Source organism: Labrus mixtus, chromosome 22, assembly GCF_963584025.1.
Source record: "Labrus mixtus chromosome 22, fLabMix1.1, whole genome shotgun sequence".
Classification (NCBI taxonomy): Eukaryota; Metazoa; Chordata; class Actinopteri; order Labriformes; family Labridae; genus Labrus; species Labrus mixtus.
The window spans coordinates 15,537,310-15,563,932 of NC_083633.1; the positions used below are offsets into that span (position 1 = coordinate 15,537,310).

Consider the following 26,623-nt stretch of genomic DNA (forward strand, 5'->3'; position numbering starts at 1 on the left):
GAGTCCGTCACTTGTACTTCTCGGGGGGGGGGGGGGCTTTCAAACCAGCGCTGCCGCAGGTCGTCTCGTTATGGCTGCCGTCCAACAGAGACGATGCCTTACAGTTCCCAGTGATCTCTCTCTGACAGCCGGGGCGAGCGTTTTTTTTTTTTTTTTCGGCTCTGAGAGCATTCGGCCTGCCACCGCTGTCAGTCCTCATCAGCAAAAATGACCTTCTTCTGCTCCCTCGCCTCTTTACTCTGTCTGCCCCCCCCCCGCCTGCCCGCTGCACGTTGGTGATGTCACAGCTCGCTGATGCACTGCATTTTAAGAGGAGTACGATGCGTGCAGGAAGAGGTGTTTCAATCAGAAGTGGTCTCCGAAATGTTAATGACTTGGATGTCTTTTTTTTGAAATATTCCCGCCCCTGATGGCGGTGTTGTAATGGACCCCACAGGTTATTGGAGCGTTATTTACTCTGCCTAATAAGCACTTTCTCCTCTGTCACCATTAGCCCAATCACTTCCCACAGAGAGGTGGTGCAGCCTAATTGTTTGCCGTGATAAATGGTGTCCCCGGCCCCCAGAAATGAAGAGGTTTGTCAGCAAGTGAACACGAGTCATTTTCTTTTTTCTTTTTTTCCACCCCTCACTGATTTGTGGAGCTGAGCGTGTGCTGTGCAGGCAGCGTGGACACACAGAGGGAGAGGGATGCTGACTGAGAAGATACTGCAATGGATCCTGACTGCAGTGCACAGTCAGTGTGTTTAAATGTGTGTGTGTGTGCACTCTTATCTTCTCCCTGAAACATAGATGAAGACTTCCTGTGGCGAGCTTGTAGAATTTGTCAGTGTACGATACACCTTGCAAAAAAAAAAGATTCCAGCTATTTAGGTGAAGTGTTGTGTGAAGCTGCTGATGTGTAGGAGGACTTACTGCTGTAGGCATTTTTTTTTTTTTTAGTGTCAAAGTGAGTTCGACATCAAGACAGACTCATGGTGTTTTGTCTACTGCAAATATACCAGCTGTTACTGCATCACTTCTGTCTAGTGAGTAACAGTTTTCCTCGATCTATGGCTGATACAAGAAGTAACTTTGAAAAGAATCTGTTGCTTTTCTTCAGTATTTCAGGGTTTTGTCACCGAAGTAAACATACAGTGTTGGGCTTAAGTCTCGTAATGTGAGATTAAGAAACATACTCTGGGGCGCTAGTGGAACAGTTAGTGCGCGCCCCATGTATGGAGGCCGTTGGTCCTCCAAGCGGGCAGCCCAGGTTGGAATCCCACCTGTGGCTCCTTTCCCGCATGTCATTCCCCACTCTCCCTCCCTGATTTCCGACTCTGTCCGCTGTCCATTAAAGGCACAAAAAGCCCAAAAATAAATCTTAAAAATGGTTGAATAGGACATGGAGATATGAAACAATAAAATCTTTGCTACATTTATTTCAGTTTGGATTTTCTATAATCTTCATTTTGAAGCGTCGACATGATGTTGCATAGTATTTATGCACAACATGAATACGTCAGTGTGCTGGATTCTTTGTTCAAATTAATTCATTGGTCCAAATATCGTCCCAGTGGAGTTCACTGTGTCACTCTACAGATCCTAATTTCTTTTTCTTACACATTAGCGTTCATTCCCGTCAGTCTGTGACATGAAAGAGGGGAAGAAAGCATTTTCTAAATTCTCCTCTACTGTGACAAACATTTTGTCACACTGATAAGCTTCTCCTCGTATCTCTCTCTGCATCGCGCGTCCCACTCCGAACCTTGTTTATCAACCAGCTGCAGAATGACTTTTTTTTATATCCACACTGTTATCAACAGTTTGCATCTCTCTGTCTGCATAATAACAGCGCTTGAATGCTAAGCTACAGCGCTCACATTAGCACGCCTCGGCTGTCTGTCACACCCATCGCTCACAGATATACATCAACGCAAAGACTCCACCGTGCTGTGCTTTTGACGCTCTTGAAGGAGCCGTGTTTTATGTCCGCGTTGAGCGCTGAATCCTGCAGGAACGTCGGCTTCCCGGCGGTTTTAAATTATGTGCATTCATATGACGCATGTTTGTACGGCGGTCCTGCAGTTATGTGTCGTCAGTGTGAGGGTGCAGTTGTTCTCAGGTTGTGTGGGCATAAATCAAAGCTGAAGATTTATAGCGTTTATGTGTGTTTACGATGCCTTAGCTTCATATTTTCCCACTGAGCGTCTTGTCTGCAGTAGAGAGCAGAGCCTGCATACGTTAGTGAGGGTGATATACCGACCTCCCTACACACTCACACCCATCATCCAGACTTTACAGCAGCAAGCCCATTACCCCACTCTCAACAATATTACTCTGCCCACGCTCACTATTACTCGTGTCAGAGGTTGAGAGTGTGTATATGTGTGTTTATACCCGTGTGTACCTCTTAGCTTTATTTGGACGACTCCAGGAGGCCAAATTCTTTTTTTTCTTCAGCGAGAGAGAGAGAAATGCAACATTCCTGCTCTCCTTAGTACTCAAGGTGACAAACGGCGACATGAAAGTATTGGATGAGGACGCAGGAGGGAGCTGTAATAAGTGCAAAAGGTCTTTAGAGTGTATCGGAAAAATTGGAGAAAGTGACTTCAGCGGGAGTGTGTAGGTGGGCCAGTTTTTACTCTGCAGCAAATAGAGGATTAATGGAGGTTAGTGGGTGTTATTAGTTGGCGGTAAACCAGTTCCAGCCCACTGTTTACAGCCTAATTGGTCCCGGTAGTTCTCAATCGCAGCTGTTTTTTTTGTTTGTGGTGGGAGCGTGTGTGAGTGTGTGTGAGGTGCAGTCTGTCCGACAGGAGGAGAGGGTTTTAACATGCTGTGTGTGTGTGTGTGTGTGTGAGACTGTGATAGATGATGAAAGATTGCCTGTTTACTCGAGGCTCGTCCTCTGCTGGAAGAGGCAAACGGCTGTGAGAAAGTGTGAGGCATTGTTTGTTTTGATCTCTTTATCAGATATTCTCTCATGAACCCATGTCTAAAAAAAAACCCACATTATTAAGGATAAGTCACAGAATTTCTCAAAGTTATATCCTAGGGGGGGGGGGCGCTGGTGGCACAGTGGTTAGTGCGCGCGACCCATGGTTCGAATCCAACATTCATCAAGGCAGAGTAAATTGGCCGACACACCGTGTGTGTGTGTGAACCAGCTGATAGCTGTACAGGGCCTCTGGTGCAGCCAATTGAGGGTTTATTGTGTGTGTGTGTGTGTGTGTTTAAGTGGGTGGGTAGCCTAGGTCAAGTATGTCCCCCTCTGCTGCAGCTGTATCTCAAGATTGTTTTCTTTTCCATCAACAGAAGGAATGGAGGGTTTAAACTATTCCTCCCTCTCTCTCTCTCTCTGTATTCTTGTCCTTCACCATTTTTAACCCCTTTTGTTCCTTCAGAGGAGGAGAAAGGAGCCGCTGTGTAAAACTAAAAGAGATAATAACAGCTCATGAGGAGGGTGCATTCTGCGATGCGTGGTGTACATGGGTGTGGATGCATGCGCGAAATGCTTCCTGCAGACTTCCCTCCCAGGTGCTGCAAAGCCCCCTGGGAGCCCGGCGGCTGTGTGAACTAAGCCAAAGGTGAAAGGTCGCGAGGTTTCTCGGCTGCTGTGTGTGTTTCCAGGAATGTCTGCCTACGCTTGTGCCGGTGTTCGTCTTGCCGTGCGTGTAATCGCGCACATGCTGCTACCGCACGTGAAAATGAGACCGTGTGTTTCCAGACGCTCAACATGCGAACGCGCCGTCACAGGCTGCTGTGAGAAACCGCCCTGGGAAAATCCTTGCTCAAACACCGCCCACCGCAAAAAACACACAGAGTCACACTGAGCCATAGGATGTTTTTTTTTTCCTCTGAGTAATCTGTTTAAAGAAATATTATGTCATATGTTTTCCTCCGCCTGTCGCTCTGTCGGCAGTGCGCTCCCTAATTAGAGTTCCCTAATAGAAAAACTGATTCATCTCACTGTGAATCCAAACAAACTTCTGCCCTCAGTTGTGATTTCAAGCTGCGAGCGGATTGTGTCTGAGCGGGTCGATCGAGGCAGACATGTCCAGGATCTTCTTTTTCTTATTCAGTAGTTTGAGCAAAGACTGAAATATGGCGCCTCATTCTTCTCGTTGGGAGGTTTGTCTTCTCGTTGCTGACTCTACAGTCGGGTCAGAGCACAAGTTTTAAATCACAGAGTCACAGCTCTGTGTGTTGCTCAAGCCAATGCATCAATGGGAATCTGTTTTTAAAAGCTGCTGTGGGGAGTTTTCAGCTGGTTATGAATCAGACTGTTCTAAATGTTGAGGCTTCTTTATGACCTTAAAAAGACCACCGGCGACAGGACTGATTGTTTTTATATTGTTCTTATTAATACCCGAATCCACTGCCACGGGGGAGGTGTCACTGCTTAAATAGCCTTTGCTTACATTTCTCAGTAATATTTTTCCATTGTTAAACGATATCAGGATAACGCAGAACAGGAAATAAACACAAATCACAAGAGTAACCACTTTGTCCAGAGGGGGGCGCCAAAATGGACACAACCCAAAAGTTCTACACTAAAGGAGTTTAATTGTATTTTTTTTTTGTCAATCAAATCAAATCAAACACAATTTTTATTATAAATGAATGGCACTTCAGTCAGGGCAACATTTTCAAGTCTGATTCAATGTTTAACTAACAAGACATTTATAGTCGTCACCTGGAACTCTATGTTAATGAATTGTATCCAAGCAATACAATATAGACATTTACAGTGATGTGTAATGACAGATTTCAGCCTCTGGGGGGGAGGCTACTGTGGCAGTGCTCGATAGATATTCATGAGAGGCATGTGCCAAGTCATGCTGTCAGCATCTGTACTGTTACTGTAAGTGGAGTATGCACTGAATGCTCTGCAGTTGATGCAAAAATGTTTTCACTTCTGAGACATTCAAAATATAGATTCACCATAAATACAAAAAAACAAAAATTCCTGGCTTTTGCAAAATGGAAATAAAATTACAGAAAAAAGGAAATATAACCTTCTCATTCATTCTGTAAACATGTATAAAGTATACAGGTAAACACCAGATGTATTGATACTAAAAACAGCAGACGAAAACTAAAAGGAGAAAATGTTCACCTTGTCCATCTCCCCCGTGGTTCCTCCCCTCTTTATTTACCCAGCCCTCCCCAGGCAGCAGACTGAGCTGCTGGGATTATGAGACACTGTATCGCAGCTCATCCTGCATATCAGTCCATCAGCATTAACACGGTGTGTGTTCAAACAAATACTCCCCGCGCTTCATTCGCTCTGGTTCCATTTCAGCCGAGGCCTGCCTGATAAGGCGCGCTTATTTGCATGGATGAAGCTGTTTGTTTGCTCCCGTGGAGATGAATTCGGATAAGAATGATAGTGTTTACCATGGGAGATGTGTGCAGTGTGTGTGTGTGTGTGTGCAGGTAGACGTACAAGTGTACAAGCAGCTATTGTTCATGTCCTTCAGTTAATGAAGGAGCTGCTGCATGCACAGTGAAGATAAATCATAAAAAAATTGCAACAACATCCCCATTACATAATAATAAAAACCTTGCAGCCTTCTTAGTAAAATGACTGACTAACACACACTGACATCCATTTGTATGGGCATGTCAATAATGTGCGGCCATGCCTGTTGATGTGTCATTAGTAGATGGCTGCAGCTCAGAGCCCAATCAGCAACAATACACCGAGTGTTAGATGATATCGGAAAGCTGTCAGAGCGAGCGTAATGGAAATATATAGCCGGCTCCGAGAACATGGAGGGAGGGTTTTTTTCTTTTCTTCTCCTCCTCTCTCTTGTCCTGTCACCCTGCGTCTCTGTTCATCTCTTTGTCACTCTCCTTTCTGTCGGGGAAATGCGGGTTCTTCCCTATCTAAAGCTTTGTCAGTGCCTTGGATTGGACCGACAGAGCTTTCTCCTCCGTTTAAGGCGGCGCAGACGGAGCGGGTCAACAATATTTGCAATCTCCGGCCTTGTCGCTCTCGTATTCCGCGTTGAGATTTATCAGCCAGCGTTTGCGCGCTTCATTACCTCCGCCTTGCTTGTTTTGGTGCGAAATCCCAAATTGTCATTGTGGTCGTGTTCAAGCTGTTATCAGTAATCTGCAACCGAATGTTGACGAAACAATCTCAGCACAAGGTCCAGTGAAGGTCTGAGTGATTGAGTTGCCCAATTAACATGGAGTTGTAGCTTTTCTCCTCAGAAACAGTGGTGGACAATTTTTTTTTTTTTCTTGTAATACGCTGGATAATTTCACCTCCCTAGGCCTCCATGAATTATTCAAATACCAGAAATTGACTTTGGCTTCTCACCAAGCTTGCATAGTAAGAGATGTAGTGTTTCACATTAAGTGCACGGTGTAGCTTTAACAAGCTGCAAAGAGGGATGATAGGACTAACTTCTAAATCAACATTAACAACACATTTTCTTAACCCCATCCTTATTTCACAAGTCAGCCTGTTTAGGTTCCCTTTAACCTCGGTTGCAAAACTTGACAGACAATCGTTGTGTGCTGCTGTGGTCAACAAGTCTGTATGGGAGAAGAATTATCCAGAAAGATGAGAAGGTGAGAAGGTTCCAAAAAGTATTTTCTTGAATTTAAAGTGTCACAAATTAAGATTTAGAAAATCAGCCCTCATACATTGAGACTAGACTAGGGGTTTGACAGATGTGTCAGATATCCCATCTTATCAGCTGATACCGACCACACTGATATCTGTACTGGCACATGTTTTCATCAATATGCTCTAGAAACATTAGTTACAAACAGGAAATACAGAAAAAACATTCTTTAGATCTTTTCAAAACAGTGTCATCTGGCACTTTGTGCAGCCAAAGATGGAGCCAGAACAGTGACTTCAGGTTTTGGCACTGACAGTAAGATTTGCCTTTGAACCCTGAACTGAAAACCAGTTATTGGCACAGCTCCTGGCGCAGGAAAAAGTTTCACTGAAGAACAGAATATAAGCATTTGAAATTATTTTGTTGTGATATTGAAATGTATTCTGGTGTTTTTAAATGAACCCCACAGGAACTAAACTTTGAGAGCATCTACCTGCCGTGCGGTGAAGTATTTCCTTCTGAAACGGCATAGAAGGTGGGACATAATGTGGGGAAAGGATTTGATTGGATCCCTGAAAAGTGGGCGTATCGCAACAAACACAGTGACGTCTCGGACTCGGAAACTCCAGCCATCTTCTTTGTAACCAGGGGTTACCACGGGAGACACCGATAACTCACAAAACCGAACACACAACGACGACCCATAACTTCTCATTATCTCATAGATCCTGCACACCGGGTAGTAACTGGCAAAATGTATAGTTAAGGGGGAGGAGCACACGATAAAACAAAGCTTTTTAATTGGTAGAGAATTAAAGAACAGCCCTGAGTGCAGGATGAGTCATCAGACACTGGAAACGATTTACGGGAAAAAGAAAAAACAGTTATCTTGATTTTTTTTTTTTTAAACAAAGCAGCCTCCTGAGTTACCTTATGTGAATTCAGAATCTACAGTGAACAATGTTCACTATTCAAGCTCAAATATCCATCTATAGTTTGAACTCCGGCCTTGCAAAAATACCCTGTGAAGAAGATTGCAATAAGAAGGATTTGTGTTAACTGTTCTTAATCTGTTTGCTACGATCATACTGGTTACCATGGCAAACGCTGTTCACCATGCTTCATAATGTTAGCAGCATCAAGCCTCTCTCTCTTTTTTATTTCCTTCTGTAAGTGTAAAGGGTATAGACTCCCCTCTGAAGGCTCTTCAGAAATAATTGACTCCGGCTGAAAATACCAGCACCTTGTGTCCTGCTGTTCTTCACATCGATAGTGTTTCATATATCAGGATGCTTCTTTGTGTATCACTGCTCACTAATGAACATGTAAATGTGACATAGTCCAAATATATCCCCCACAGGCTGTTGAGCTTTATTTCCAGGTGCTTTTACGCTTAACCTTTAATTGATGAACGAGCCATTTTTCCAGACACCGCACAGCTATTCTCCACTAAACACCATCAGTGACAAATGATGAGTGATTACGCTGCAGTCGTGTTGGTTTGGGACCAGGCAGGAATGTATTACACTGTGATGAAGACAGTATATACAGTAGATTGGAAAAAAGGATGTTCTTTAAATGATCCCTGGAGGAACGTGACTCACTCTTGTGGAAAAATAGTCTTAACAGTGGAATATACGCACGGGGGAAGGGACGGAGTGCGTGGAGTTTATTAAACAAAACACAAGCAGCAATTACAGCAGTGAGCTGTTGATGAATGTGAATGGCGGCGAGTGTGAGCGCGTGATTATTGTGCTTACAGTGCTGCAATCAGACCTGCTCTGGAACGTTCCACTCTGACAGCGGCGGAGGGGTGTGCGCTCCAGAGGGAGAAAACACACGCATCCGATTGGCTGAGGAGGGGATAAAGCTCCCGAGCGCGCTAGCGATGTTTTCTCTGCTTGATCACGTTGAATGTGTGTCTTTCATATAGGTTCTCTTTTCCCCCCCGTTACTCACACACACACTTTATCTCTTCATCTCTCTTACTCGCTGCTAGTGCTCGGAGGGGTAAATGAAAGTGTGGAGGGAGGGAGGGGGAGGGGGCTTTGGCTCTGGGGACAAAAAGAGTAAGAAGAGGCATGAGATGAGATCTGAGCAGCTGACTGTGCTCATGATGTTTTGGAATTTCATCGTGGAGGTTCGAGGGGTGAATCGACGGCAGGAGATGTGAGGGAATTTGATAATGAAACAGAAGAGGAAAAAAAAAAAAGGGGGGGGGGGAATATCAAAGACATGTTTGTATTTTGAAGCATGAAACAGAATATTTGAAAACTGTTTATTACATGAAATTTAAAGTTTCATGAGAATGGAGGCCTTTATTTCATTGCTCTTTCTTCATGTTAGACTATCATGTTCAGCTTTTCTTTTTTGGGAGCGGGGCTTGTTTTGTTTAGATTTCTGGGAAACATATGAGTGTCTGTAATGACTCAATCCAACTGACGTCTTCTGTGGTCAAAAAAACCTCAGCCCTGGAAGCAGTTGTTAGCAGTAACACCATGAAATAACTCACTTGATTGACCAACAGCAAAAAGTCGTGTAAATGGTTGAGCCTAGTGCAGGTGTGGCGTTGGATCCAGAGGTGTTGTGTTAATTGCACAGCACCCTTGTTGTCTTGAACGTGCCCCTGCAGGGATTTCAAAACGTGCATCCAAAATACTTGATTCAGACTCAGAGCGTTGATTACTACTACTATGACTGGCCAATGTCGCCGTCATTTCCCCGGTTTGAATTACACATTTCAAATGAATGAATGAGACATTACACATACGAGGCGGGAAGGCAGTATCACAAATATTCTGGCCATTTTTTTGTTCTACTTTACGTAATTTCTTCTCAATCCATGAGCATTAAATGAAAGTTACTAAGTATGTGCTGTAAAAGTTCCGTTCAATCTTCTCTTTCACTGCTCTTACTTGATTTCTTGTTGGCACAGTTTCTGTTCTCCCCTCAACTCTCTTTGGTCTCCTCTCGCTCTGTCCACCATCTCCCTCTTTTTATGTTACATCACATTCTTTAGGGTTATATTTCAGCCACTTTTTCAACATGTAGGTTTTTGCTCTTGGACACTCACCAGCATCAGAACAGCTACACATGCATGCCCTCTTTAAACATGATAGTATTCACAGATCACATGTATATCTGCGACATATATCACTTTTCCCTACATGTAAACATACACAGACTTTGTTAGTATAGAGCCCACCACTTACCCAGTCTCTATCTCCTCCTCTCTCTCCCTCCTCCCTCTCTATGGATATCCATCATGTCTTGCTCCTCTCTGGGTGTCCCTCTGACTATACTTTTCCACTCATTACCGGCCTCTTTTCATCCAGAGCTGCAGGACCCCAGAGACCACCAACATTGTGCTGGTCCTGCCGGTGGCCCCTGGAGAGTCAGAAAATGTGCCATTATATCCTCTAAACATGAGATCCCCCATAAGTTCAAAGTAACCTTTCAAATGCACACAGATCTCTCTGAGACGTGTAGGGCCAAAGTGCTGACCAGGAAACTATGCAGCGTAAATAAATGATCATACCCTTTTTTTAGTCCCAGCCTCCATGAATGCATGTACACATGGGTGATGGGATTCAAGTACTTTTGAAGGGTTTTTTTTTTTTTTTTTTCACATGGCAGCTGGTTGGTGTAGATAACATGCAATTTGCAAACAATGGCAAAGAAGGAGAAGACTTCTAGCAAGGAAACGTTCAGATAATGAAGGTCTCTTTAGGTTCCTTTGAGGAACCTTTGGTTTGTGTCATAGTTGGCGCACCCTGAGGACAAAGTGGATCCTCCTATCTCTCTGCTGATTTTGTCATGTTCATGTGAAAGTTTTCTTACAAAGAAGTCTAATCCTTCTTTCTTCAACTAAGAGACCCACCACAAGGATCTTTCTGTGTTTGCCAACATTTGATTTTTGCTTTTTCAGAGTTGTCATTTTTTTCCTTTTCCCTCGTTTGCTTTTGAAGAATAATGTGTTGGACCAAAAAAAAAAAAGCACAAAGTTGGTGTTGGTGATTTGAAGCGGTAGATTTCCCCCGATAGCGCTCACAAACCTGACATGCTTTCAAAATCATGAACATGCAGAAATGATATACTGACCAAGACATGTGCTTCATGTGTGTAGCAGAGATGTCTGCACAGAATGTAGCTTTCCCTTGTGTCAATGTCCCAGTACGTAAAAATTTAACTTCCTCCTGTCTTCTCTTTCCTTGTATCTCAATCCTTTGGCACACATTTCCCTATATTTCACATTCTAATCTTCTTCCATCACCTTCCTTTCTGATTTACTTTTGACCTTGACTCCTGCCTCACTGCATCCACTCATCCTTCTTTTGTCATGTTTCTCCTCTCTCTCCTCACTTCATCTCACCTCCACTCTTGATTATTCCTATAATTCCTTCATCCTCTCCCCTCCTTCCTTCGTCCCCCCCCCCCCCCCCCCTCACCTTTTCGTGCTGTTAATCCTTTCTACCTTTCCTTCTTCCACAGAACCATGAGAGGGAAACGGCGCTTCACTGTGCAGCCCAGTACGGACACTCTGAGGTGGTTTCAGTACTGCTTCAGGAGCTGACTGACCCCACCATGAGAAACAGCCAACAGGAGACGCCTCTGGACCTAGCAGCACTGTATGGACGCCTACAGGTCAGTGAGGATGACACGTGGCAGGTTTATGAGAAAATATATCATCTCAAGGTTTATATTTCACTCTGAAGGACTACTTCAGCCTCTAAAATGATCCTGTGCACATTTAATAGGGAAGCAAAAACACCATGCAATACAGTTCAAAAGTAGATTAGATTAGAAAACGTAATTGACATCCAGCCGGGGAAAAAAATAGTTACACATAAGGGACAAATGTCTCTGACCACGCCCCTTTCTGGAAGGGGATGTGGCTTGGGCGTTCTTGCTCCATGCCCTATTGTTCACGGGTTGAAAGGGCAGACTCAGAGGGCAGATAGCTGTGGGAGTGTCACCCACCTGGGGGAGGGGTTACTGCCCTTTGTGATGTCATTAAGGGAAAATCTCCACGCGACCTGTTTGAGGACACATTCTCTGAAAAGTTTGAGCAGGCCAAATTACGCAGAGGATGGACTTTTCTCGTAATTCATGGTTTGTAGAGAGACGAGGGGCAAATTATTAGTGGTGTAAAAACATGGTGAAGTGTAATTTGCATAATATGTGACCTTTTTAAAAAAATAAAAGAAGCCAAAAAGTTCTAACATAATATTAAACCTGGACTTCTTCCAAGCTATTAGCAACAAATCTACCTTCCCATTCAGTGACCATAAATCCTGAAGTCCCTATCTGTAAGACACTTCTGAGCCCTACATGTGGACAGTTTGATGAGGAGAGAGATGAAGAAATATCTCACCCTGACCTTTTGGTAATTCCAGAGGGGAGAAGCTCAAATCTAGAGATGCCTTTTTTTTTTTACCCCTTATAACATTCTGTTTTCAATCAAAATAGATTTGTATCTCCTAATAAGACGTTACCGTTGCTCAATCAAAACCAAAACAGGCAGCAGTGACAGGGCGGGGGAAGCCGTCCAGGGATCATTTTGTTAATCCACTTGCTGCGAGGCATATGTGAACCTCTGCACGCCTTCTGTGTCCTGATGACGCGCCCCGTGGCAGGTGACAAAGAAGCAGCAGGTGGTGACTCAATCTGCACCCTCCCCGGGACAACAGCGGGCATTGGCAGTGACGAGGGGCGTCATCTGTTCAGAGACAGCAATACACTGTTGATTATTTTAAATATGGCGGATGTTTGATGAAAGGAGAACTTCCTCAAATACCTGCTGTGCCTGACAGGCGGGCAGGTAGCGGGTTTACAAATGCGAGTTTACTCTTTAGTCAAAAAAAGATACACACACACACACACAGTCACACTGAGAGGCGTACGCAGCAAATGCCTGCTGATGTTCAAATACAATCACACATTCTCTCTGTGCAGGTAGTGAGTAATTGCCGTCAAGCCATACAGGTTTGTCTGAGTGTGAATGAATAATTTATAAAGGCAGCAGCGTTTCTCTCTCTCTCTCTCTCTCTCCCTCTGCATAATAATGATGAAGGAGGGAAATCCCTGTGGTGGAGTCTTCTGCTGCATAGAGATGGAACTAACACAGGGCAAAAGTTGACTTTACACACACACACATGCAGTACGCACACGGATACACATTAAAGAAGGAAGCTTCCAAGAGCTCTGTGCGTTGTTGAGCTGTGTTATTAAAACTCATGATCAAACAGAAGAGTACACTACTACGGCTCCAGCCTCCTACTGGGTTTTTTTTGACACATCTTTTAATGCAGGGGTCTGCACTGCAAAACAAATAGTGAAGCAGACCCTACAGTATCTCTCCCTGTCATGTGTTGTACTAAACACAGACTTCTTGAGCCCTTTACTTTCTCTTTCTCTCACTGTCAAAAAAGTTGACATGAAAGTTTACAAAGAATAATAGTGGCATATTCATACAGAACTAAAAGAAGGGGGGGTTAAGTGTGATTGCTCAAACTAAAACAACAACTGTAGTTAAGTGACTGAAATAGCTGTAGCTAGCTAACAATTTAATGGGTATGATCACAAACTTTGTGAAGGAGATTTATGAAAGCTTTGTTTGTCCAAATTGAATATAAAACGTGGCAATAAGTTTCAATGTTTAAAATCAGTGCAGCCACTGTAGGGATGTAATTGTCTTAAGTCAAGAGAACTGTCCTGCCTTTTAATACATGGACATAGTTCATAAATATGACACATGAATCCTGAATCCAGAAAAACAAACATTGAACATTTGACCCCCAAAAGTGCTTGGAGTAAAATGCTTCAAAAGTTTTTGTTAAAAGTTTAAATCACTTTGTACAAATACAGTGTAAACAAATTCAGTATGTTCAACAGCAGATGATCCACACAGAAAACACAAAGGAGCAGCATTAGCCTTTTTATGGCAGGCTAGTAAGCTCTAGTATTACACGGTAACCTGCAACAAAACCAAATGTTTTACTTTTACGAAACAAAAAAAAAAAGGATTTCAGCTGAGAAGAATGAAAGAATGACTGTCAGGCTGAACTCTGAGATAACAGCATATCCTTACATGGTAGACCTTTTGAGCTCTTATAAGGAAACATTTTGAAGTTTTGAAGATGTTCAATAGATAATGTAGTCAACCAAAGAAACTCTGCACTCAAGAAATGAAATATCACTGGGATCAGAGTGTGAACAAACAAATACAGCTGCTCTAAAAACTTTGTATTTAGTCATAACAAAGTGTATCTAATGGCCTACTTTCTCCTAATGAGCCGTTTAGTCCCTGACGTGTGTGTGTGTGTGTGTGTGTGTGTGTGTGTGTGTGTGTGTGTGTGTGTGTGTGTGTGTGTGTGTGTGTGTGTGTGTGTGTGTGTGTGTGTGTGTGTGTGTGTGTGTGTGTGTGTGTGTGTGTGTGTGTGTGTGTGTGTGTGTGTGTGTGTGTGTGTGTGTGTGTGTGTGTGTGTGTGTGTGTGTGTGTGTGTGTGTGTGTGTGTGTGCTTCTCTGCGCAGGTGGTGTGCATGTTGGTGAGCGCTCATCCCAACCTCATGACCAGCCACACCCGCCGACACACTCCGCTTCACCTGGCCGCACGCAACGGACACCACAGCACGGTCCAGACGCTGCTCGAGGCCGGCATGGACGTCAACTGTGTGGTAAGACAAATGAACAGCCCTCAGCGACCGGCGTCCTCTATCGGCATCTGTGGGTTTAACGGATTCGGACACGGATAATTGTAGCCTCGCAGGAAAACAAAAAAAAAAGAAGTGAAATATTGCTGTTTTTATTTTGTGTTTTTCAGGCTTTGGGCAAACACTTTTTCTCTTCAGAAAATTGGATTTTAAAAAACGCTCTTGTCTGTTTACAACAGGAATGACATGGTTACTTAAGCTTATCTAAAGTTAGCTGGAAGGTGTACTTAAGCGGATATAAGATGTCAGGTAAATGGGTCACGTCAAGACTTGTGGATTATCATGAGCAATCTTTTCCTCACTCTCTGAAAAACACTTGTGAGTTAAAAAAGTACGATTTTTAGAGCGCCATTACAAAAGTGATTATATCTTAGGACATTAACCGCACAAGGTCAGTGGAGTCCTTTCTAATACTGCATTTCTGGGGGTTCAGATACTCATTTCAGAACACAGAAACCATGAAACATTTGAGCTCGGCAGGGAGAAGTTCTTAGACAGAGTGGCGTTATAAAGTGGGGACTCGACTTTGACATTCTCTTCCTGTTTTATCCGACTCCGCTGCGGGAGGAGAAGGTGAATGGGAAGATATCTCTTTGTCCTTTTCTCCGAGTAAATCTTTCAAAGTCTCCTTCCTCTTCCATGTGTCTCTGCTCTACGTGAATATTTTAGAAGCTGCTGTCTTGTGTTTTTAATGAAAGGGGGGGGTTCGGCTTTGTTTTTTTGTTTTTTGGTGAATATAATACACCACAGGCATAAATGTTTGGCAGATTCTCCTTTTGAGAGTGTGTGTTGTCTCTGTTCTTGTGCGAGTGTGTATCAGAGAGCCTGTGTGTGCAGTGGAAGCCTCCCGTGGTGTGCTTGGTGGTGGAGAGGGATGAATAATTGATTGGGGGGGGAGAGATTGAGAGAGCAAAAAGAGGAAGAGGAGGAGGAGGAGGAGGAGGTGGAGGAGGAGGACAGGGTGTTCTTGAGAGGTCCTGGGAGTTCACTGCTTCCTGTCTGCACACTGACACACCATGGTGCTTCATTACCGCTCACTTTCTGTCACGCTGTTTGGACAGGCGCTCGTCTCCTTTTCATTTACATTTCGTCTTATTGCGTATTTCGGAGTCGGACAGACGATACAACTCAGCTTTGAGACTCAGACTCTTTCTGGGCCATTTGTCTTTGAGAGGCCTTGTCAAAATACGGCCACGCTTTGCCGCTCTCTTCAACTCTGTTTTCTTTCTCCTGAGACAGATTTCTCTGACAAACGGAACTATTTGACCTTAAATGTGTGCTCTTAAATGTGCAGTGCAGAAACGGTGTTTGAGTGTCCTTATCCGTGTCTTTCGACTTTCTGCATTCTGTCCTTGCTGATGAGATCGAATAGAAAAACTGCTATGCCTTTTTTTTTTTTTTTTTTTGATCACTCTAATGTCAGACAGGCTTCGGTCGGACGTGCAACTGGTACGAATGATGGTTACATTCAGAGAAAACCCCACTCCAGTCCTTGATGAGGCCAAACTAACAGAGAATTTTGTGTTAGGTTTCAATAGAACCAGAGATGTTTAAAAAAGAAAATCTGTTGAGCGTGTACTGTCTGGAATACTGTGGTCTCATATATGTACTCACTGTGTGGGAGTCCTGTGACTTGCTTTGGTGCTAAACGAACTCTCACACATACTTTGCTCTTGACAAGTAGGGATGTGCAAGACTATCCGACTCTTCGGTCAAACATCATCACCCTCGCTGTTTGGTTAAATAGATGATTCATATTTTTATATGTTGACCCTCGATGACGGGTAAATGTTGCGCTCAAACTGCAAAACAGAAATCTGCCACTAACCGGCGCTGTAGACGTAATACAGCTGTATCTCTGGCTAATAGGCCTTCTCTTCTTGCTCTACTGCCCGGATGTAAACAAGCACAGATTGCACCGATTGTTTCTCACAGGAGCAGTGCAGTTTGGCAGTGTTTTTGATATAAAACAAAATCCAGTCAGTGCTGTTAAGTGATCATGAAGGATTGCAGGAATAGAAATAAATCCTCCTCTAAGGGCTTCAGGGCTCAGTCACAGGAAGTTGCTGAGTCTGAATCCAGAAACAAGTCAGTCAGTGTCGAAAGCTGAGGAGTTTGTCAACAAACACGTGACTAAAACAGTTTGAATGACCTTTGTAAGTGTGCAGACTGTGGATGAATCGGAGACATTAAGTTCACATAAAATGGGATCTGACTTGATGCTCATTTACTTCAGAGACATACGGCACAGCAGATGCTGCGGTCCTCCTCTTGCGGGCGGTGTAAGCAGCACGCATTATAAACAGTAGATGGAGCATGTAAAAGGCTTTCTGCTCCATAGTTAAAGGCTGAGGAGGGCCAGAAAACAAACCTCTTTTAGAGAATACTTTGTCATGTTAGGGCCCTCTCCCCCAGAGTGTGTTGAAATCTGGCACACAAATAATCGACCTACAATGGTTGGTTACTGTGTGTGTGTGTGTGTGTGTGTGTGTGTGTGTGTGCGTGTGCGTGTGTGTGTGCGCGCGCCGTGTTTGGATAGACAGATACAACCTGACCTGTTTGATATGGAAGTTGTTTTGGTGCTCTCGCTGTGAAGAGATGCGTGACTCAGCCGCTTTGCACCCATCTCCTCGCCTTCTGTCCCTTTTGTAGCGTGTGTGTGTGTGTGTGTGTGTGTGTGTGTGCTTGTGCACGTTTTGTGCGTGCACGCTCTGATCTGAGGCGGACGGCTGTGTTTCTCTGCAGGGATTTGGCCTCAGGCTCCATGTGTCTCGTGAAAATGAACATTACAAGCCCTTGATATGACTCGTCCCCACCACTATAAACCCTGCTGCTCTGGCTCTCTCTCTCGCTCTCTCTCGCTCTCTGGCTCTCTCTCTCTCACGGCTGCCATGATGAGCACTGAACTCAAATACTAAACATTTAACCTTCATAGTTGCTCGGCTTCATGTCTTTTTGGCTAAAATACTCTGTAGAAACATCACTATATTTGCATTTATATTTCAGGCATATATTAATTACAGGCACAGTTTAGCTAAATGTATATAACGTTAATCTTTTGCACACCAGACAAGAAAAAGAAAGTCCTCAGGGTTAGTTAAACTTGGTGTCCTGACTCGTTAAAATGTGTTAAACGGGTATTTCTGTCAGAAAGGGACAGGTCATTTACTGTCACTGACATTTTATATTTCATTGGTATGTTATGATATGTTTTTTTAGTATTCCAGTTATGTGTTGCACGCGTGCACATCATATCCTGACTTGGTCTGATAAAATGCTTTTAAAAAGTCTAATTGAGTGCATTTAACCTGAAAATGGATTATGAAGCCGTTGGTCGCCATGTTTGAAATGCTAACTAACTTGCGATCAATCTAGAATCAGCCATAGAGGTGAACGCTCTGGGGGGTTTTTAAGCCTCTTGGCAAACAGCTACAATGCTCTAACCCATCTGTCAGTCAACTCTACCACGCTCCTAATTATGAAAAATGTTGAATATCTCTAAGGCTTTATACAATCAGAACGGATGAGTTATAGAAAAATTGAAAGCAAGTTGATTCGTTTATCCTGTAAAAATTAGCATTTTAAAATGAGACCTAATTTGGATTTCTTGGCTCCAGTATTAGCTTCAATTTTCTTGTTCTGGTCTGTCTTCAATTTGTTCTCCTTTTCTTCCTGCTTCTCTCTCTCTCTCTCTCTCTCTCTCTCTCTACGTCTCGTCCTCTCTGTGGCCTTTTCTTCCAGTCTGAACTGTTTGATCCATAGTGTTGATGGTAACGAGTGGATGCTGTGGACGCCTCACAGATGGCCATCATGCAAATTGTCACAAGTGAAATGCACTTTGTGACACGTGTGTGTGTGTGTGTGTGTGTGTGTGTGTGTGTGTGTGTGTGTGTGTGTGTGTGTGTGTGTGTGTGTGTGTGTGTGTGTGTGTGTGTGTGTGTGTGTGTGTGTGTGTGTGTGTGTGTGTGTGTGTGTGTGTGTGTGTGTGTGTGTGTGTGTGTGTGTGTGTGTGTGTGTGTGTGTGTGTGTGTGTGTGTGTGTGTGTGTGTGTGTGTGTGTGTGTGTGTGTGAGAGAGAGAGAGAGAGAGAGAGAGAGTGTACAAGCAAGTGTTCATACAGGTCAGTAATTGGAGTCGAGCCATATAGGTCTGTCTGAGAGTGAATGAATAATTTATAAAAGAAGCATAGTCACTCGCTCTCTTTTCTCTCCCTCTCTCTCTCACTCTCTCTCTCTGTCTCTCTCTCTCTCTCTGTCTCTCTCACTCTCTCTCTCTCTGTTTCTATAATAATGAGGGGAAAGCCCATGAAGACTCCTTCTGACGGGGGGGTGGGGGGCAGGTAGCCAAAGCAAGGCAACAGTTTAATAAACACACACACACACACACACACACACACACACACACACACACACACTGCTCTTTCTTAGTGGACTCTATATTCACCTCAACAGCCCCATTTGTGCCAGCCCGCCCCGGAAACAGAAAGTAATTTTTCTTTCAACTCCCGGAAGCTCTTCGAGAGCGAGAACGGCCTTCCTTATTTCCCTGTGACATCATCCCATAATCGCCATGGGAAACGGGACGGGAAGTGGTGTAGCGATGACCGCAGAGGAGGGGAGGTTAAGAGGGCAAGTGGTGAATGTGTGTGGGGGAAAAGAGGGGTGGGAGGGTTTTCCTGCGGTCCCACTTCCACTCACTTGTACTTGAGTTAAAGAGAAGCTCCTTAGGCTGAACTTTTAAAATTCTTCACTATTTCTGCTTTTCTTGGGGGGGATTTGCAGAGAACCTGACAGTTGGCCTTGAATCACGTAAGGACGCAGAAGTTGCTATGCGGGGTATTTTTTGATGACATTTTCCGCTGTAGAGGAAACAGACGCTTCACGGTAAGTTTCCCTGCAGAGGACAAGTGCGTTGATCTGGTGCAGCGTGGGGTTGAGTTAAATTTCCCGGACGTATTTGCAGAAGACCTGGCTGACATCCAGAAAAATTTGTCTTCATTAAAGCCGGGAGTTCTGTTCGGCCCAGGTTTTCATTTAAGTTGTCAGGGTTGCCAACCGTGAAGGATGCGACGGATTAAGCATGTGTGTCTTGCTGCGTGTGTGATTTGGTAGAATGTGTGCTTTTTAATCATGACTGTGTGTATGCAAGAGTGTGTGTTTCACTTTAGATTATTTATTATCCTCTGCTGGTTATTTTACCTTCAAGCAGGGTGCACAGGGCGGCATGTGATGGAGACATTATGTGCAGAATTTGCAACACAAACGTCCAAGTTATTCATGCATTTAATGTGAATTTGGTTTAATATTTGTTCTTTTAAAATAGTACGTGCATGTCCTCAACTTTGAGAGCACAGGAGGTCTTGTGCTTTGTATCACAGTTATCTAAAAAGCAGTGAAATTGTGTTTTTCAGTCAAGGGGAAAAGATGATAATCCCCATGATTTATGAGCATTCAGAAGATTAGAAAAGCACTATACAAGCTCGTGTCCATTTAACATTTACCTAAATGCAGTTTAATACATCAGCTTTGCATTAATTCAACCTTTATTTGGCATTTTTTGGCTAAACTCTTTAAGAGGGATGCTGAACAAACGTTCTCCAGACTGAGTGTGGCTCTGTTGCTCTTTATTACATTATATCAACAAGAGTTTCTACTTTTTCCACCAGAAGTGTGTATATAAATGAGGAAACACTAAGATGATTTATGATGGAAGAATATATTGCAGGTCTGTATTATTAGACTACATTTGTTTAAGCTCCGTTTCCCTTCAAACGGGGATATAGGACGGTGCACAGGACGAGTTTTTCTGAACATATTTGGAAGCTCAAAGTGACATCGTGTACACAAAACTGAATATGTCACCTTAACAGACATTGTGTTCTTTGTTAGCTTAGATTTTTAGGCAAAGGTTAAATGGTTTAGTTTCAATTTAAACAAAAATGTATCTTAAAGTCAGGACTTTGCAAACCTTTGTGTCGTATAAAACTGCAGGAAGAAGAGCCTGTCTGTGCATTCCCCTTAAGAAAAATGTCAAGTATGTCATAGTCACATAAAAAGTCCACACCTGGTGGCGTTAAATCAAGTGGTTTCAAAAAGAAGAAACTCCTCCCACGCACTCCTAGCAGCTCTTTCTCTTACGGTGGCTCCTGAGTGTTGCTCTGTTTAATGTGGACTTGTCAGAATAATCATCCCTCTCATCATCTGCTGATCCAAGATGAAGCACTTACCAGCGCCCTCCCCTCGCTGGTTTCCATGTGTTGCATCATATGTGTGTCTGTAATATCCCCATTAGAAGCACTGGGGGCTGATACGGGGGCCGGGGGTATGTGGAGAGGGGGAAATTGGGACGTTTCCATGAAGGCTCCCCCTGCCTGCGTAATGGTTTGAAATCAGTGCGGCCTCACGCTGTTTGCAGGCGAGGGAGTGTGGCTCTTTTTAAATCTCGCTCTCACTCTGAGAAATGATATCAGATCGAAAATATGGCCGTCTTGCTCCCTTTTTTATCCTTGTGCTTTTTTAGGGGTAATGCCTTCCGTGCTCCCAATCCCCTTGTGATTTTGTGAAGTCTATTTTTGTCTCAGTTTTCAATTGTTAAAGTGATGGAATATTAACACACACACACACACACACACTCTCTGTCTCTCTCTCTCTTTTAGACGGAGAACGGCAGCGCCCTCCATGAGGCAGCTCTCTTTGGGAAGATGGACGTAGTTCGCCTTCTTCTCGACTCAGGTGAGCCCATAAATGCATCCTGGAAAAAACCAGAACAAAGTGGATCTGTTTGCTCGTGTGTCTCCTTTGTTTTCAAGTCTTTTTTTTTTTTTTTTTTTTGTAAACCTGCAGCTAGATGCTTCACATCATTCTGTGGGCTGAATTTGCCCTCAGGTGAACTCCAGGCGTCCGTCTGCTGTTTTACAATCCTGGACGTTCGGCTTTATTTTGGCCCTTTGTATCAGAACAAGGTGCTGAAAGTTGAACAGGACATGATGATGTTGTCTCAGTTTGATGATGTCACTTACTTTGTAACTGGGTCAAAGATAATAAAAACGAGTAGTGGTGAAAATGTTTCAATCAGTTGCCAACAGGGACATTTTTTTTTTTACTCCATTTGAAGTTGTTTCCTCATAAAAAGTGTATTTGATATGATACAATACGTTATGATACGTATTCATATACAGAGCAGACTCAGCCCGGACACTTTTCTCCTTTGATACCGCTACCGCCCCTCACCCCCTTTCCTTCAGCTCCTTCCTGTTTCCTGCAGGACTTCCTGTGGGTGGCCATGTTCTTTTGGCTTCAGCTTCATTAACATCCTGAATCTAAACAGCGCTGCACTGACCTGATCCACTGAACTTAAACTCTGCACAACCTTTAAAACACTATGTATGTATGTGTGTGATGTAGGGTGGGATGTAGGGGTAAGCAGGATGAGCTGTCAGCCTTTCATTGTCACACAGATGAGGATGTTTACATACAGCTCTGGAAAGGACATTAAAATCTGTATCTTCTTATGAATGGACGCCATTTCACACAAACTGAATTAGTTAGCTTTGAGTGTTGCTCGACCTTCAGACATAGCCTGGCTAGCTGTGTTCCTCTTTTTCAGGCTTCGTTTTTACGGTTCAGACGTTAGAGTGGTAAGTGAGCGAAGACCTAGAGTATGCTGCTCGTCTTTAAATGCTTTCTCAGTGTTTGAATTCATTTTTCTTTCATTTGTATTTCATACCACGCAGAGTGACAGGAATTACATTATTTGTCATGCTGAATTGAATTTGCGAGCACAGGCAGGGATTATACAGGCTTACAGGTAAACAAGGAATTACAGTTGAAGAAAAACCTTGTGGGAGAATCTTGCGTCTGTCAGCGGTGTCTTCCTGCTCTACTCTACTCTACTTTTTTTTTTAAAAACATGTTAATGTGCGTGTCATTTTCTGTGTTTTACTGTAAAAGCAAGAATGAGAATGCGCTCCTTTGTCCGAGAGAAAAACTCGACTAAAGGCTTGTTTTCTGTGACTAAAAAGAGTCTTCATGAATTAATACAAGTCCCACCATCTTCCTCCAGTGACTGCAACTCATTCATCTTTTGCTGACTGCAGTTTAGTGAGTGAGTGGATGTACATGTGGGAGCATCCACTTTGTATCTGTAGTAAAGTGCATTTTGAGGAGTTTTTTTTTTACAAAGTCATGGGTGTTGTGGTTTGACATTTGACCTCCTGTGCATGTATATCAATGCCTTTATTGTATCTGTGTGTGTGTGTGTGTGTGTGTGTGTGTGTGTGTGTGTGTGTGTGTGTGTGTGTGTGTGTGTGTGTGTGTGTGTGTGTGTGTGTGTGTGTGTGTGTGTGTGTGTGTGTGTGTGTGTGTCAGAGATCGACACCAATCTGAGGGACTGCCAGGGGAGAACAGCTCTGGACATCCTGAGAGAACATCCTGCACAGAAATCCCAGCAGATCACTGCCGTTATCCAAGGTAAGACACACCCTTTTCAAACACCAAAAAAAGACAAAATTCCACTTGAGAAATCTCACAGCAAAGACACAAGAGGTGCTGCTTTGTCCACAGGGGGCGCCAAAATCAACATAAACCAAAAGTTCCTTCTAAGAGTGTTCAGAGTCAAATGTGGAGTCTTCTTAGCGCTCGTCTTTTCAAGTCCAAGATCTAACAACTAAAAGGAATAAGATAACTGTGTAGAACATGTATTCATTTATTTCAACATCTTAAAGATATTGAATAAAAAAAGTTATCTCGAAAACAAATCTTTGCTCTTCAGAAGCTAACTGGAGACGTTTCTCCTCGTTGAGAAATAACTGCAGTGATTGATGAACAATCAAAGTGGTTGCTGGTTCGTTTTCTGTCTGTTCATAAAGTTTGACAGCACTTCTTTAATGTCTGACTCTAAAAGAATCGGGATGATATGAGTGAAGTCACAAACTTGATCTCTGTTCAGTCACATTAACGTCGTGTCAGTCTATTTCAGATAGAGAATAAATACCATCATTTCAGCTCTGTCGCTTTCTTTCTCCGCACTTCCTCGTCTTCGTTCACCACCTGTTATTAAAGGCTGTTTTTCTCCCCCTCATGTTTACTGCAGCGTGCTTTGCCTGTGACCGATGATTGTAAGTTGAAGTTTATTCACGGTCTCCAGGGACGCAGAGATTCTCCAGATTGTACCGTGTAAAGACGGCGTTGTCCTGAGGTGATTACGAGGCTCAGTCTGAACGCTGTAATCTGAGGTTTGGAGGCTTTCACTATCGGTCCCCGTGTGATCCGTGGGAGTTAACCGATGATTTAAAGAGAGAGAGAGAGACAGGACTGGAGGGCTGGAGGGACGAGGAGAATATGTCAGAGCTTAAATTAACAGAGAGTCGGTCTTAACTAGCAGGCAAAGATAGAAAGGGGAACACACGCTGGATCGCAGGAATGTTACACAGCTAGAAAATAACAGACATGTAGCTGAACACAGCGATGCAACAAGCAGAGGGATGTAGTAAGTGGTGATTCCAGATTTTCTTTTATGGCTCAAAGAATCCGTTAAAGAGAAGGGGCAAATCGCTTTAAAGTTGCACCTTTCAATATTTTATCAAGAATGAACTGAGGGGCAAAGTCTAATGTGGGAGTGGATGTCTGTGGTGCACACCTCTTGACGTTTTTGTCAGAACTTCTGAGTGTTTTTAATCACCCTTCAGCTAATTGTTTCAGTTTTAGAGTCTACAACTGAACTATTACGGTTCAGTCTTTTAGCGGTCATCATCCTACTGTTCACTAGCTGCACCAAAAGCTACCAGCGATCTCTTCACCACAGTGGAGCAACCAGCAGCTCAAGAGTCTGATCTTTTTCTCATAAGTTTGCTTCCAGAAAAACATTGATCATATTTAATGTTTTATGTGTTTACAGTTTGTTCTGTGCTCCCACGCAGCTAAAAAAAAAAAAAAAACACATCTTACTGTAGTTTCTACTGTTCAATAATAACCCATATAATAAACAATCCTTAAAAAAACATATAAAAGAAAACATCTCTGAACTTCACAAAAGCTTTAAAAGTAGAATAGGTGTCTAACACTTTCAGACATACAAGTTGGTATAATTTGTTTTCTTCCAGCTTTCTTTTGAAGCTCCTGTTCATAATGTATGCAAACCTGAGAATGAACAAGCTGTGATTTCATTGGACCGTCACATATTTTGCCAAGATCCCGCTTACTTTATCTGAAAGGTTTCAAAACTCCGGGTTAAAAAAATAGTATGACTGATGAACGTTTAGCTCTACAGGGTGGCAGTTTACCACCGTTTGATCCGGCAAATTAAGTCAAGTCCACTTTGACTTGTGCAGCCCACAGTCACACAATTCTAATTTTGACTCTTTTTTTCCAGTCGATTCTGCAAACAACATCTTCTTTCATTAGACCCTGGATCCACATATTGAACAAATCACACTTTAAAAACACTTTAAAGGGGGAAAGAAAAGGAGGAAAACCCTGAATAGATTCACAGAATATATCCATTTGAAGGCATAAACGACAAACACATGTATGTGTTGTAAATATTGCATCATTAACTGAAGTAAAATCTCTTTGTCCCCCTGAACCGGATCCTTAAATCTTCCAAATTCTGCTGCTGAAACACTCGGCAGCCCAAATCACTCACTTTTAGACTCTTAAGTATTCATAAATATGTTTTACGCACCGCACTCAAACTAAAAGACGTCCAGCATCAAAGATGGAAACACTTTCAGAGACATAAATAGACCACTTGTAGATTTTTTGTCAAACCCACGCGATGGGACAAATGGGTTTGGAATATGGTGCCATGAAGACCTGATCGTCGAGCTGGACAAGAAGAGATTTGAGACTTGAGCATAAATGAAAGACTGAATGTGAGGAAGAAAAAGAGAGCGAGGGAGGCAGAAAAAGGACACAGCTGCGACTTAGTAAAAAGATCAGCTGCATGCCATTTCCTGTTGGAGAGGAGGTGGAGGGGACACACACACACACACACACACACACACACACACACACACACACACACACACACACACACACACACACACACACACACACACACACACACACACACACACACACACACACACACACACACACACACACACACACACACACACACACAACAAAAGACCTGTCATTTACTCCCTTCTAACAGCTGAGGGGCTGTCTTGTTGCCACGGTCACCTAATTATGGACCGATTATCATTTAATGTACAGCACATGACTCATCCTACTTCATCAAAATCTATTTCTTTTCACCGTCCAGCAGGAACTCGCTTACTACAATGTGTAGCTGGAACTCAACTGATTGTCTTCTGGTGTTAATGAAGAATCTACTTAGGGGACTAAAACTGTCAAAGCTTTCTAATCCTGCCTTTTTTTTTTGTGACTGATATACACTCCCATTACTCGGTGTAATATTTTGCAAATATGGCTGTGCATCATAATAATTGAGCTGAATGTTCAGAGTCATAGACGGAGAAGAGTACACACACTTTCCTGACATTAAGAGGGCTCCTCATTAGGTCTCTGCGTGGGAACTGCCAGTTGTTTTAGACTTGTTGTTCCGTCAGTCTTTAACCTGACCTGGCTTTTTCCTCCTCTTCCTCCCTACTTTTCCCCCCTACACTTCACTCCCCTCGTTTGCTTTCATGAACAGCAGTGCGCTCTATTAGACAAAGCTGTGAAGGGTATTCACAGTGTGGGGAGGAAAAGTGAGAATTGAATGCAGCTCGAGTTGATGGCGGCGCTATTATATTGATCCGGTGAAATGCCTCTGAAATGCTTTTCCCTCCCTCCTACCTTTCCTTACTCACTCTCCTTCAAGCTCTCCTCCTTCTGATTTCGACCCCCTTATCATCTTCCAACCACTCACCCATACGACTCCCCTCTTGTCTTTGTAGAGTATATGATGGACGAGATGGAGAGGACGAGTATCATGGAGGAGCCCATCCGCAAGTGTCCCGTCCCTGCACCTCGAACCTCTGTCCCCTCGCCCTCTGCCTCCCCCTCCCTCAGACATAAGAGTGAGTAAATACACAAAAACACAACTACATTACTGAAGATTCAAGGCACTTACAATAGAAATGTATTGTATTTTTTGGCCAGAACTGTTATAATCAACATGTGAGAAAGTGGTAAAAACATTTTTTATCATAAGGATGATGAATAATAACTCACGTTGGACAAAAGACATTTTGCATGGCCTCCAGATGCTGTAATATCTACTCACCTCTCCTATAACCTGCTAAACTAATCATTCATACCAGTAAAGGTTATTTACTGTAGGCCAACACAAAGACAGGCCTCAGATAAAGCAACGTCCAAAAATGTATTTCAGCTGGATTTTG

At 43.3% G+C, this 26,623-nt stretch overlaps 1 protein-coding gene across 2 annotated transcripts in view; it reads left to right on the plus strand.

Moving 5' to 3' along the window:
- The window catches only part of anks1b (ankyrin repeat and sterile alpha motif domain containing 1B), a 195,320-nt gene that overhangs the window by 56,054 nt on the left and 112,643 nt on the right, over positions 1 to 26,623 (plus strand). For both annotated transcript variants that reach the window (XM_061029792.1, XM_061029793.1), the window contains exons 4-8: positions 11,054 to 11,206; positions 14,096 to 14,239; positions 20,930 to 21,005; positions 22,641 to 22,742; positions 26,177 to 26,299. In XM_061029792.1, the coding sequence (XP_060885775.1) occupies positions 11,054 to 11,206; positions 14,096 to 14,239; positions 20,930 to 21,005; positions 22,641 to 22,742; positions 26,177 to 26,299 (598 nt within the window). The remainder of the gene's footprint in view (positions 1 to 11,053; positions 11,207 to 14,095; positions 14,240 to 20,929; positions 21,006 to 22,640; positions 22,743 to 26,176; positions 26,300 to 26,623) is intronic.